General features: G+C 50.4%; 7 protein-coding genes across 7 annotated transcripts; 2 read left to right on the top strand and 5 right to left on the bottom strand.

The window, feature by feature from the left end:
- Positions 1-574: 574 nt before the first annotated feature.
- J4E85_007658 (uncharacterized protein) lies at positions 575-1615 on the bottom strand (the record flags this gene model as incomplete). The annotated part of the gene is made up of 1 exon (XM_051471889.1): positions 575-1615. One exon carries the CDS (start codon positions 1613-1615, stop codon positions 575-577), a length of 1041 nt encoding a protein of 346 aa, XP_051324086.1.
- A 295-nt stretch (positions 1616-1910) lies between these two features.
- J4E85_007657 (uncharacterized protein) lies at positions 1911-3771 on the top strand (the record flags this gene model as incomplete). Its single annotated transcript, XM_051471888.1, has 4 exons — positions 1911-1997; positions 2054-2126; positions 2175-2218; positions 2269-3771. 4 exons carry the CDS (start codon positions 1911-1913, stop codon positions 3769-3771), a joined length of 1707 nt encoding a protein of 568 aa, XP_051324085.1.
- Positions 3772-4115: 344 nt separating this feature from the next.
- Positions 4116-4742, top strand: J4E85_007656 (uncharacterized protein; the record flags this gene model as incomplete). Its single annotated transcript, XM_051471887.1, has 2 exons — positions 4116-4188; positions 4243-4742. The coding sequence occupies 2 exons, from the start codon at positions 4116-4118 to the stop codon at positions 4740-4742; spliced, it is 573 nt and encodes a 190-aa protein (XP_051324084.1).
- A 68-nt stretch (positions 4743-4810) lies between these two features.
- On the bottom strand, positions 4811-5671 carry J4E85_007655 (uncharacterized protein; the record flags this gene model as incomplete). Its single annotated transcript, XM_051471886.1, has 1 exon — positions 4811-5671. The coding sequence occupies one exon, from the start codon at positions 5669-5671 to the stop codon at positions 4811-4813; it is 861 nt and encodes a 286-aa protein (XP_051324083.1).
- A 538-nt stretch (positions 5672-6209) lies between these two features.
- On the bottom strand, positions 6210-8302 carry J4E85_007654 (uncharacterized protein; the record flags this gene model as incomplete). The annotated part of the gene is made up of 3 exons (XM_051471885.1): positions 6210-6836; positions 6996-8068; positions 8116-8302. 3 exons carry the CDS (start codon positions 8300-8302, stop codon positions 6210-6212), a joined length of 1887 nt encoding a protein of 628 aa, XP_051324082.1.
- Positions 8303-10143: 1841 nt separating this feature from the next.
- On the bottom strand, positions 10144-11692 carry J4E85_007653 (uncharacterized protein; the record flags this gene model as incomplete). The annotated part of the gene is made up of 3 exons (XM_051471884.1): positions 10144-10277; positions 10342-10438; positions 10493-11692. 3 exons carry the CDS (start codon positions 11690-11692, stop codon positions 10144-10146), a joined length of 1431 nt encoding a protein of 476 aa, XP_051324081.1.
- An 801-nt stretch (positions 11693-12493) lies between these two features.
- On the bottom strand, positions 12494-13703 carry J4E85_007652 (uncharacterized protein; the record flags this gene model as incomplete). The annotated part of the gene is made up of 3 exons (XM_051471883.1): positions 12494-12789; positions 12845-13076; positions 13137-13703. 3 exons carry the CDS (start codon positions 13701-13703, stop codon positions 12494-12496), a joined length of 1095 nt encoding a protein of 364 aa, XP_051324080.1.
- Positions 13704-13812: the final 109 nt, after the last annotated feature.

Here is a 13812-nt window from a genome sequence, read left to right as displayed (position 1 = left end):
GGGCGCCCAGGGACGTTTAGAGTTTGTGTCTTTTTTTCTGTGTGTGTCTGCGCGCGCGCGAGTTCTGTCTCTCGAAGAAAGAAGGGGAGTTCTTTTTATTTTCCACTACAAATCTTTCCAAGTGTGCATATTTGGGCAGGCAGATCCCTCATGATACCCTTAGGATACCACGCAGCATATGTGGATACCTATATAAAACGAATCGAATCGTAAAGTATAAATCAAGGCTTGACTTTTGCGTGGTGAAGAGGAGTGAAGTGAAGTTACTACTCACAGTCTGCCCTGAGGATAGAAGAAATGACCTCAATCGAACGTTCACTATTACAGAAAATATCCTGGAGGTTTGCCGCTACGGTACTTCGTGAGATCTCAACGATCATCATAACAAAGTCTCTAGAAAGCGAACAGTAGAGAAAGGTTACACAACTTCATACTCCATTAAACAACGAGATCGGGTATATCGACTTCATTCGACACGCACACAAACAATGACAATGCCATACCTCAGCCTCGTACGTCGATTTCGTATATTCCGCGTCAATGGCTATACAAATAATGTACACTGCTCTCGCAATCACTCTTTCTTCTCCTCTTCGGGACCCTTCTCCTTCTCCTCCATGTCCATTCTCCTCCCCTCGACAGTAAAGTACAAACTCTTGCTCGCGCCCTCCAAAGCACCAGTAAGACTCCCACCAACACCCTGCAGCATATGCACAAGCTGAGCGCGGAGACCATCGATACCTCCCGCAATGCCACCAACCCACTTTGTACCGTCCACATCGAAGACCTTGCCCTCTACTCTCGCACCCAAAAGCATCAGCTTCTGGAGACCAGCTTGGACGGCTGGCTCGTAGTAGTCCGGGTTCGCTTTTCGGCTTGGGGCAGGGAATCCGGGCTTCGAAGGCGAGAGGATAGACAGGACAGTCTTGAGGTATTGCGGCGCAACATCGGGGAACGCTACGACAGCAAGGGGCCCCGAGAGCAGAGGCTCCAATTCCAACTTCAACTTCCTGTTATTCGCAATCTCGTATGCCCGTCTCGACAGACCGTGTGTGAAGCGCTCGTCTGCTGCGTCATTACTCGTGTTCGGTATCTGCGCGCTCGTCGGTGTCCGCGGGTCGGTAGGATGTTGCGCATGATCTATTGTCGAAGTCTCCGGGTTGAAGAACTCGACGACGCGCAGTGCGCTTGCGAAGATGTTGGTCTGGATGACCTGCATCTTAACCTCCTCTGCAAGCGTCTCTTGCCCGTTCTTCACTCTCTCGGCATCCAGCTTGCGGAGGGCAATGGCTAGCTCCCGCCTTATGCTCATCCACTCCACTGCTTTTACATTGTTGTGCTGGAATATCAGGATCAGAGGCGAGGATCGGAGCAGCGATTGGTATTGGCGGTGGAGTTGGGTTTTGCGCACCTCCGGCGGCTTGTGAGAGGGTGGTTGCGTGGGTGGGTATCGTAGTACTGGCGGTGCGGCTTTGTATGTCTGCTGGATTGGCGGTGCGGGGGTGGTCGCTCTTACTGTGGCGTAGGTTGCGATTGCGGGTAGAGAGACGGGGTGGGTTGGGTTCGAGGTGCAGGCGCGGAGGGCGCGTGGCCTGATGCGTATCCGTGGAGGCATTCTGAATGACGATTAACACCTTCCCAAGATATACTGTCTCAGTATGGGAATCGCTATACTTACGTGAGATGTGGTTGTGGAGCAATTGAGAGATGGGTTCGATCTCCAAATATTTCCATGCGCTTTGAGATTCGAAGTGGTCTGTGCTCGTCATGTTGGAGGCAGATCTCCCGCTGTCGTCCACCATTTACGGAACATACAACATTTCCACACTCTCTTTTCTGTCTTGAAACCTACAGTGTAACTCCAAGCTTCCTGTTTGAAGTTGATCATATATCATCATTGTGGTGCGCGCATGGCGGCGTATATTCGTAGAGCTGCATGGCAATCGCGATCACAGCGAACACCAATACAAGGCTTTCGACATGCTAGATATATAGCTGTAAGCTGTCCCAATCAAGTTCATAATCTAGATTGAAAGGCTGATAATTGGCTTAGATCGACTCAAGAAATCGTTTATCCAAATTCTGGGCACCAACGGGTGGGATATCACCCCAGGACAGCGAGCAAGGTGAGAATCATGGGAGCGACTAGCATACGTTGACTAACGTCTCTTCAGATGAGTCTCACTCTCTTCTCGTTAGAGGTGGCTTTCTCCGTCAGGTATATATCTACAACCTCTTGACTTCTAGTACTTGTCTCATCATGCACAGGCACATTCCGGAGTCTTTCATCTTCTACCCCTAGGTTTACGCGTTCAAAACAAGCTTGAATCGCTAATCGACAAGCACATGAGCTCGATTGGTGCTTCGAAACTTTCGCTCTCTTCTATTACTACAGAATTGTTATGGAGGCAGTCTGGTCGCTACTCCGCCAACTCGGAACTCCTGCGCATCAAAGATAGGAGAGAATCTGGCTTTCTGTTATCGCCAACTCACGAAGAAGAGATCACAGCACTTATAGCCAGCATGATACATTCATACAAAGATCTGCCACAGAGGCTGTATCAGATCGGAAGAAAGTATCGCGACGAACGAAGACCAAGACAAGGACTCTTACGGGCCAAGGAGTTCATGATGAAGGATCTTTACACATTCGATCACTCAACAGAAGCCGCGCTCAAGACTTACGAAGAAGTACGGGAAGCATATAACAATCTGTTCAATGAGCTTCGACTGCCATACCTAGTCGCCGATGCCGATTCTGGTAACATGGGAGGCAAACTGAGCCACGAGTATCATTTTATATCTCCAAAGGGCGAGGACAACGTGTGGTCTTGCAACTCATGCGACTACGTCGCCAACGAAGAGCTTGTGGAAAAGAGCGGCCAAGCTGTAGCGTCATGTACCGACAGCTGGTTGGCGTACACAGGTATAAGCGTCGACAAGAAGACAAAGATCAATGTGTGGATACCACGTCCATCCGAAACTGAGACGAATGTAAGACAGAGACATGAGCATGTCAATCTTCACGCTGTCAAGAAAGCACTTCCAGAGGAGATCGAGCTGGACACCGGTATCGAATCCTCATCACTCGCTTCTCTGCTCCGAAAGGGCAGAGATACCATCGACCTCTTCGACCCCTCCCTTGCCTTTGATAAGAACGATAGGTCTCTCTCAAATCCTCTGTCTTCCAAACTAAATCTCACGCCCGTCGGAACTGGCGATCCATGTCCTCGCTGCTCGGACGGAAAACTCGACGTCCAGAAAGCCATCGAAGTAGGCCACACCTTCCACCTCGGCACCCGCTACAGCAAGCCCCTCAACGCAGTCGTCGCACTGCCTGACCAAAACCTCTCTTCTCCAATACAAATGGGCTGCCATGGTATCGGCGTTTCGCGTATCATCGGAGCTGTCGCATCACTGCTCTCAGACGCTCAAGGACTGAACTGGCCAAGGGCGATAGCACCCTATGAAGCCGTCATCCTCACGTCTCCAAAGGTCGATGAGAGCGACGCGGCAGAAGTGTACGACGCGATCTACGGTGAAGGTCGGTATGGAGATGTGGATCTAGTATTGGATGATCGAGTAGCAAAGAGCTTAGGGTGGAAGTTAAAGGATGCAGAATTGATTGGATATCCTGTCGTCGTTGTCTTAGGCAGAGGCTGGACAGACAGGAGAGAATTAGAGGTGCAATGCCGGAGATTGGGGTTCAAGAAGGATGTTGGTTTGGGTGAACTCAGGCAAGAGGTCTTGGGATTGCTGGATCAGTTGTAGTATACCTGTACAAGTAAGGCTCATCTGATTTCACGACAGGGCTGCGCAAAACGACATGATCGCCGTTGCACAAAAGCCTAGGTGCAGATCATATCGATGCTATAAATACATGCTTCAGCCCATGTAGATCTTGGAAGATCTCGTTCGTTCTACTGTTGTTCCAGAATATGCAGCTAAGGCATGCTGATGCATCCAAAACACCGCGCTAGTACGTCAGCTCTGTACCCCAAGCGCCTACGTCTACGCTTTATTGACAGATCACTTCAGATAACTCCTACAGTATCCTGCGTACGACATATTCTCTCAACCGCACGTCGTGCGCCATCTCATTGTAACCAACCGCGATGAACGAGTCTTCCATCCCCATGGTGCCCATCTTGCAAGCGATCGCAACGATTGCGCCAGCGATATACACAGGTATACCAGCCTCAAAACCCGTCCCAATTGTCCGCTAACAATGTGATTCACCAGGCTTCACTTTCGCATACAGTCATGTCGTCATGCCACCCCTCATCACGCACGCCCCACCAAAACTCCTAGCAAAGCAATGGCTTCAAGCCTACCAATTCGCACCTATTTTCGTCGCGCCTCTCATCATATCTGGCGCTTCAAGTAACATTCTCCTCGCTTACCTTTGCAATGATCAATCTTCTTCCGCAAGGCTCCTGTACGCTGTTGCAGGAATTGTAAATGTTAGTATCATCCCGTACACAGCCCTGTACATGGAGCCTGGGGTGAACGGCGCGGGAAAGTGGAAAGCACAAGAGATATTACGTGATGAGAGCGTTGTGCTGAAGGGTGCTGGTCAGGGTACAGATAAAGATACGGCGAGTGAGGCCGCGAAGAAATGGGCTGAGAAGGTGGACATGAAGACTATTGCTGAGACATGGGCAAGGACGAATGCGTGGCGTTATGGTATCACCGCGGTTGCTACTGTAATCAGTGCAACGGCTACGGTTATGCAGCATTAGGATAACTCGTTTATGGTATCCTTCTCCGATTCATTCTATCAACTCCATTCGTCACCACAACCTCCGCATCAATAACCCCAAGCACTCACCCGATACTTCTCCACCGCCTCCAACGCCTCATCCTTCCTATACCCCTCCCCCGGCCACCCAAACTTGCGATAAATCCTCTTGCATACCTTCACATGCTCCTCGTCATGTTCATCCAAAGACTCATCCGCAGTTTCAGGCACCGACCCATTATCCTCCACCTCAGACACGCCCTCGTAGAACTCGCCTCTTACGGGTACGCAATCCAGCCTCCGGAGCTTGTCCTTCATATCGTCGAAGAAGTCTTCTATCCATACGCCAGAGACGAGTTGGCAGCGGACTATGTCTTCGTGGATGATGCCTTTGTGTACGTCGAGGAGGAGGATCCGTCCGCCGGATTCGTAGCCCATGGATAGGAGGAGGATGTCTTTTATGTCGACGTCGTCGGGGTCGTCGCCGAAGTCTTCTTCTTCGTTGGAACTGTAACCTTCGTCATGCGGTGCGTGCTCGTCGTCGCTATTGGTTTCTTCGTCTTCGCTGTCGTCATCCTCCTCTTCATCCTGCTCCTGCTGCTCTTCATCTTCCCTTCTCCGCTCCTCCATCTCTTTAATGCAAACTTTGAGTCCGTCCTCTCCATACGATACATCACATTTCTCGAAGTCCTCAGCTGTGTATGTGGAGTAATCTACTACGTCGCTCTTGTAGTGAATGTTCGTGATCATCTCGCCGGCCTCAGCCTCATCAATGTATGGTAAATGATTCATGACCTCAATGACAACATGCGATTTGTCCAGACACTTTGTCGCCCCCGCAGTAATGTTCGGCCAACCACCCAGAGGCGGATGTTTCAAAGCTGAACATGGTATGTAGAGAGTGGTCAAAGAGGTGTAATAGTCGTTCATTATGGCGGCTAATTGGGTGGGTGGAAGTCGTGGGCGCTTGTGGGATGCCATGTTGAAATCGACTTCTGCCAACTCCTTGCGTTGAGGGTTGGAGCGAGGAACATGGTACTTTAGTAGACATCTCGCTGTGCCGCTGGTAGAGAAGAAGTTAGCACATTCGAGGTTGCCGCCTAATGCACAGACGCGATGCCAACTTAACCGACGACAACAACTCGTATTGATACTTGGCGACATGTTCAGTAGCTCACTAATCGTTAATTTCCTGTGAAATTGGTCAAGATAGATGCCTTTGCCAGGCTGCAAGACCTCAAAAGCAGACGTCAATGGCTCTGGAAGCGGGTAAATGCAGATTCGCATTCTGTATCTCGATATTGCGACAAATATGTTACACGTACTCTTCTAGACATGGATGTACAACTGTAAAGGCATCTCTCGCTGAGTTATCATACATTCGGACTATAGGTATTGTACACATGCATCGACGCATATACGGTAATAGACAAGCAGCTGGCGTACCTGTAGCCAGGAGCAAAAGCAATCATGAATGTTGTGATCGACGACGCGTGGCTCGTTTGGGACGTTTGGGATATGTTATCCTTGCAGACGGAGCGGGCGATTCCTCTAGCTCTTTGGAAGATTCCGAAGACTGCATGTCAGATTCCTCATGAGGTTTCGGTTGAGGGGCGTCGGACGCTTCTGAATCATTTTGCGTGATGGTAGACATGAATCTGTCCGTGTCCGATTCGAAAAATTCGTTTGGAGCAGATGGATTCTCCGCCTGGCCATCCGCAGCAGAACGGCGTGCACGAGTTGTGCGTCCGCTGTGCTGCTCTGATGTTGACGCATCTGCGGTATCGGCCGTTTGCCATACGGTGTTGTGCGAGTTGAGAATATCTCTTTCCAGTGATTCAACATCCTTGGTGCGCACTTGTGTGTTCTTCTCATCTTCCATCTCTGTGGTGGCTGCTTCTGCAAGATGGGATTCCTTTGGCGAGTTTGAGCGTCTTTGGGCTGGCTTATCGTTGTTCATACCAGTCTTTAGTAGAGGCTCTGCTTTCTCTAGTACAGTGTCTACTATCTCCAGTGCAGGATCTGTCTCTTGTGGTGTAGGATTTGCTTTCGTTGCCGTCGCAGCTTTCGGCTCTGGTGAAACACTCACCGGTGCCTGTGTTGTCTCTCGACTAGGTTTCATTGGAACCTTTGAATTGGTCTTGCGAAATGTCTTCTCCTGTTTTTCTCCCCAGCTGTGGCCTCGAAGCCTTGCTGACAGGCGGAGAAGCCTAATCGTTTCTTTCGTTTCGTTTTTTACTAAACCAGCATTTACCTGGTACCGTACCATTCGCTTCAACCTATGCGCAAACGTTCCCTCAAAGTCTCTCTCCTCGCTAATTCTGATGCTGTCGGCGCATTTTCGTACCGCCATGTCCCATGATATTCTCAGGATGCGTTTCTCACTGCTTTTCAAGCCCTCAGATGATTCTATTTCTGCTGGAAACTTCATCGATGCGACAAACTCATCTGCTTCTTCCTCCGGCGATAGTTTGGTGCCTCGGGTAACTACCTTGTCCTGGTTCTCGACGTGAGATGCTGTCAAATCTTGGCGTACAGAGACAGTTTTCTTGTCATCGTGTTCCAAGACATTATTTGATAGGTAGCCTTCTTTCGATAGCTTGTTGGCAGCTACGACCGCGCGTCGTTGCAGTTTTGAATCTGATCCCTGATTGGCATTCTGCGATGGTGCTTTTCCCTTCGAGGCTGGACTTTGGCGTTGCGCGTCTTGTCTAGCAAGTCGGCCCAGATCCTTTGCGTCACTCGGGTGACCATTCGTGCGATATTCGATCACGGAATCGGCTAGATTTTTCGAGGCCTCCGCATGTGTGAGCGCAACGCTGCTCTTCTTCTTAGTTTGAGGCTGAACTGTTCCCGAGTGTCCATCGTATATTTGACTTTTGGTGGACATATTGTCTTCTTGCGCCTCCTCTCTAGGCTGATCTGCCACCTGTTTTTCCGCCAGTTTTGCTGCTTCTTTCGCTGCCAGTGCTGCATCATGCTCCAGCTGGGCTTTTTTAGTGTACGCAGCTTGGTTCATCATATAATCAGAGTACTGTAGCGCCGCAAGTCTTTTACTGTCCAGACGATCCTGGGCCGTAGTCTGCTCTTCTAATCCCTTGTGACGATCGAGCTTGATTCCGGTGATAACTTCCTTGACGGTTTCGATGTTGTTCCCAGAGTCCAAGTAGATAGCACCAAGAACAGCTTCGAAGGCCTCGGCAACGTGATTGAATGTGGAGGGGTGCCGCTCGTGAAGAAGCAGATTGTCGTTTATACCGAGCGCGTATCCTTTCTTACCCAAACCAACTCTGCTTTCTATATCCGGCTGCATCGAAGTGTATTCCGCTATTCGCTGTATTAGCTTAAGCACCAGAGCTATATGCAGTACATACCATTGGTATTTCCTGTCTTGAACCAAACATCGCATAGAGCTAAAGAGATAACTCGATCACCTAGCAATGCCAGGCGGTTGTTTTTGTCTATGTGATGAGTGACCCCATTGAAATAAAGCGGTGTAGTCGCCGAAGTGGTCTTGAGCGCTTCGATGCAGATCATCTTGTCTTTGAACTTGTAGCCCATGATCCCTTCAATACGGCCCACTCTCGCTGCAGCGTCAAGCAGATCATGATAGGCGTACGGTGGGGGCATATGCCAATGCAACCGCTGGGCCTCAAGCGCCAGGTAAACTTGATCTCTCCGATCAAAAAGGTCGGGTATACGAGCTTTTCGACCAAAATGCTCAGGTAGCGGGCTGCGTCCCCCCGATAATAACCTTCCAAGTTTCTGCATGTTTTCTGGCCGACGATCGTAGCCTAAGAAACTCCTCAGATGGTTTGTGAATGTGTCGGGGCGGCCAAACAGCTTTAGAGTTAGATGACGACGAAAACGCCTCAATCCCAGGAAAGGTTTCCGCGGCATCATGACAGAAGCACGCAGCCTATTCTACGGAACGACTGGAGCATGTCAGCAAAGTGCTCTGTTTGGTACGCGACATCCTGATTGGACCACAGGACACGCGCCGCACGGTGCGTACCGGCGCAACGTCAACATGTGAACGAACGGCCCATGACCAATTGCCTGGAATTGGGAGTTTGGGGAGAGATACGCTCAATGTAGGTGAGCTACGCACTTGATTCTGATGATATCGATGGAAGGAGTAGTGGAAATTATGCAAGGGTCCATCGGCTGGGGACGAAAATCTTTAGTGCATCGACCGCACAGACAGGGCTTGCCACCTCGACAAGTCACACATTCGCTACGCAGCACAGGATTTCCATCAACAACTCGAATAATTGCAGCAGAAAGCGTCGATCGCAAACGAAGCCCCGACAAATAAAATACGTGGATCGTAAGATTGTAGGCAGTCGCGTAATCGACGTAGAGGTGGCCACTTCCAGCGTCCCGATGCACCGACCCCACCGTTCACCAAATCAGGACTATCCAAACTGTTATGTGAATAACTCTTTTCAGATGCAGTAGAAACGCGCATTCTGTTGATTAACGTGATTAAGTTCTCGGAAAATCCTCGCTGAAGCCATGTAGAAGCCAGCCTCCGTCTCATTCGCGCACAGCCAGCAATCACGACAGCGAAAGGATTGTCAAGACCCAACTCAACACAACTCAACGTCTGCTCTGCCAATCTACCTATCCCGAAAAATCCAGAAGAGCGCAGCTGTAACGACGATGGCTACAGACACGCTCAATGCCCTAACGTTCGCCATGTCAGAACGGGCTGGAATAGACGCAGTAGTAGTAGTAACGTTCGCCACAGCGCGCAATGCTTCAGAATGACTGTTACAGCGGATCCTACTCTTCAATTCCTTTTCTCGATCGAGTTTTTCACGGCGGTAACATCGATGGGGTACGACAGGCTTCTTAGGTACGCCGTCGCCAACACGCATCGTGAAGCGGGTGTGTCCTTTGGGCATTGCTGACTGTTGAGTAGTCACCACTTCTGCAACGAGAGCGGCTGCCGATGTCTTAAGTTGAAGGGAATTGGTTAGCGAATGCAGTAGATATAACGTAGGAGATATTTTGGAGTTGAGGTGACGAGAGGAAAATAGATCGACGACGTAGCCCATACTATGTATTGAAGGTTAGTTCGTGTCCTTCGTTGCGCATGAGACAACCGGTCACAACTGCGCTATGTTGGGTTACACATGTGGTATGGCCCAGTCCTACAGTCATGTATCTGTACAATATCAAGCATTAGCGCAGACAAGTTCGGCCAAAGACAGCTGTCAAGTCGGGAATTATCCATGTCATCGCACACGATTACCATACTAATCGCGACATCGTGCACAGATTTTCGAAAGAGTTGTTATAAGAAGAAACTTGTTCCGAGCCTAAGCCTCCAGGCCAGGCAGAACCACATCACCAAGCTACACCCCTCTATCTAAAAACAGCACCCTCTTCTCCACCTATCTCTTCGCCGGCCGTACACTCTGCGGATTGTGAAACACATCCAACGGATCAACCTCCGCCTTAATCCGCTCCAACCTCTCAACATTACCGCCCCAATACAGACTCGCGCTGTTCTCACCCAGTGCAGGATCTGTAGAGGTAGAGGTACGAAGTCAGTATATGTCTCACATGCACTTCGTACAGTCAGAACTTACCCACATATCCTGCATAAGCTCCTTGATTGTGGTTGGGCAGCGCATCGAGAACGACGTTGTTCAAGCCATTAAGGAAATTGCGAGTCTTGTCGTTGACCTGGTGGGATATCAGTACGCTTGCTAGACTATTTGAGATGGGACGGGGACTGACCTTGCCAAAGAGATTAACAGCATAAGCCTGGTGGTAGAACAACGCGTCACGATGACCGTAGGCTGTAGCATCAGGCGCAACGTCGTTGATAGCGCCGCCCTCAAGGTCCCAGATGATGAACCACAGTGCACCGCCTTTGTCTGCTTCGTCGATGTACTTGAACAACTTGTCAATGGTCTCGTCGGGTATGATATCTTTTTCGGTGTACGAAAGGGATTTCGCGTAGAAGTTGGATGGTATTCCGCCAACGAGTTCTAAAGCAATGTCTTCGCTCCAGTGGCCTACTACACCCAGCCAGTCTTTTAGTTCTATCGATTCCAGAGCCGAACCGGTTGGGAGACGAGATGTGATGTTCAGACTGTCGAATTCGGCTTGGCTGCCGAAGAAGGTGCCTGTGATGATGGCGCCGAGCTGTTCGGTGAGGATGTACTGGCTCGCGAACTTCCTGGAAAGGGCCGGGTCCGATATGAGCTTCTGCCACTGCTTGAACGCTTCAGCCTTTGATGCAGACGAGCCGCCGTGGAAGTTGTACGAGTAGAGGACTGCTTCGCCGGGCTCGGCCTGCGTGCGCATCTTGAACTCTGTGACTATGCCGAAACCGGCTGCAGCGCCTTTTGTCGCGAAAAAGATATCTTGGTTTTGCTTCTCGGAAGCACGCACTACTGTCGAATTCGCCAAGACTACTTCCACCTCTTCTACGTGATCGAGAGTGGAGCCCCACATGCGTGAAGTCGGTCCCAGGCCACCTATCGTTGCATGACCTCCAATTCCGACTTGTGGACAAGTTCCATGGGCTATGGCGCGTTTACCGTTGTCGTGTAGTCGCTCAGTGACGTCGCGAAGGAGCGTACCGCCACCGATTGTGGCCTGCCAGGTAGACTTGTCCATGGAGAATTGTTGGAAGTTTTTCATGTCGACTACAATGGTGTTGTCTTGACCTCCGATACCGTAGTTGGCGTATGAATGTCCACCACATCGTGGCTGAACTTTGAGGCTATTGTCGACTGCGCATTTTACAATCGCGGAGACCTCGTCGGCCGTCTTGGGGTAGGTAACCGCCGCTGGTGTCACCGGAACACCGAGGTTGTAGGGCTTGACGTGTGAGATCTGGTAGAGTGGTGTGTTCTTGAAGGCGACATGATCCTTTCCGACAGCTTGCTCCAGACACTGCTGGACGGCGGAACTTTGTTGGTTTCCCATCGTTCAGTGGGAGGCGCTCTGGTCAGAGGAGCTGCTGCTGGCGGAACTGAACTCCGGTTCGAATGTCAAGAAAGGTGAGTGTTTGCAGGCTAGCACTTGTACATAAATGTGAATGAGTTAAGCCACCACTCTCACCTGCTCCATAGCTAGGCCGCTAACGGAACCTTACGAAATGAAAATAATGAATGAAGCGAGAGTCGGTCGAAGATGAAATTTCTTAGACAGATGGCCAAGTGCCTAGATATTTCAAGAGAACTGCTGACATAGAGTGTGGATCACACGTGCTCATCGTTGCGCTGCTATCGTGCAAACACCCGCCCGAATCACCGAAATTGGCAAATAGGCCCGGTTGTCAAACCCCTGCTTTACTGAAAATGTGTGACCGGCGGCTTCATCCGTGCTATAATGATCACCAGTATGATCGTAATTTGTCTACGAATACTGGAGACCAGGGTCAGGTAAGGCCGTTGCGGGGGTTGAATGGCCAGCCTTACCACGGGCGTCTAACGATAACTGGGAAGGCGTAACGGTGCCAAGAAAACGTTGCATGCCCCAGCCTCAGCCTGTCGCGCGGACAAGACATGAGAGCGAATCCAGCGGTTGGTGTTGTGCCGTTATGCGACAACTGAGATGTGCGTTGTCTCTGGAAGTTGCGCAAACTTGGAAGTGGCGAATGCTCGAAGCGACCCCACCGCCTTTGACCTCTCCACGAAGTGACCAACTACTAATTCCCACCGATCAGAAAGCGATAGGGCGCCCAAATGTGTGATTCGGTTTCATGTGCACCGCTGTTCTTGGCTCTCAATACCATATGCTTCTCGTCCGATGGTGTGGTATGACGTCTGCCTCCTCCTTCTCCTTTTCCTTCGCAAGATCATACAGGAAGAAGTCGATAAGAATAGCGTTGACCTTGGCCTCCGGTTTCAGCTTCAGAATCTCCTTGCGGAGAAGCTCTACAGCCCAGATACTACATCCTCGGATCTGCATCTCCCAGGAGTGGCCAGACTCAATGGTCTCAAGGCGGCGTACCTTGTTCTCCAGAGGCGGGCAGTACCAGATTATGCCTAGTGAGTGTAGCATTTGAGGAATGCGGTAATCTATAGATGCGTCAGTCGGTCGGACTATAGGTCAACTAGAGCCAGGATGTCTTACCTGCAAACATTGTGATCTTGTCAATGTCGTTGAACTCGCCATATCCCTCGCCATCGAACGCAGCCCACAGATCTGCAACAAAGATTTGGGCTCGCTTCAAGAAGCGCACCTTCTTATTATCGAACCTACCTTCATCTCTGAAACAGTTGAACTTTTCGGCGAGTAGATTCACAAGGGCGGCAGCGGAGTTATTCGCGTCTTCAATAAGTGTGACGACACTACCGTCAAATTCCTGCAACGTCAGTCATAAGTCAACTTGCTCTTCTGTGTTGGCGGTGCACCACAAACACACCTCCTCTAGGATTTGGCCTGCTTCTCTTAGACATCGCATCCTTTGCTCGAACATGGGGATCTCCTCGTCGGTACCAGAAGAGAATACGGTTCGCAGTACTTCATCCGAACACAATTCTTCGTCAACCCAGAATTCCGGACTAGTGATGGGTATGTCTTGCTCCAACGCTCTTTGTAGAATGGCAACCAGACTCCAATAGCCAGTCCATCTTCTTCCCTTGTAGACTACTGCGAAGCGCTCCTCGTCGCTCTTCTCGCTCCAGAAACTGAAGTTGAGCAGATCCATTGTGAAGATGAAATTGACAGTGCTCTCGTCTTTTGCTTTGGGGTGCAGCTCATGCTCTGACCATGTTTTGGTGGAGTACTCCCGCTTCTCCATCTCGTCAAGCACAAGTTGGGCAGCGACCTTGGTAGAGCGCATGTCAAGGGCAACGTCCATGCTGTTATCGCAGATGAACTGGGCGTTTTCCAGAACTTTTGTTTCAGGCGGACCTTCCTCTTTGGCACCACCACCCCAATGCTTCCGCATGAGGTCTAGCAGCTCATGGTCAACTTCGTCGTCCGACATGATGGTGGACGGATGTGTGCGCTAGCTCCGGTTCCGGTAGTCGTGATGAATGGGACTTCTGCGGCGGCTCGTATATGTCGTTAGTAAGCTCCACCAGGCTCCCAAGCAA

This window comes from Alternaria conjuncta (genome assembly GCF_024043145.1).
Source record: "Alternaria conjuncta strain BMP 0040 chromosome Unknown scaffold_11, whole genome shotgun sequence".
NCBI lineage: Eukaryota > Fungi > Ascomycota > Dothideomycetes > Pleosporales > Pleosporaceae > Alternaria > Alternaria conjuncta.
The sequence above is the reverse complement of the archived record's forward strand: the minus strand, read 5'-3'. Positions and strand labels throughout refer to the sequence as shown.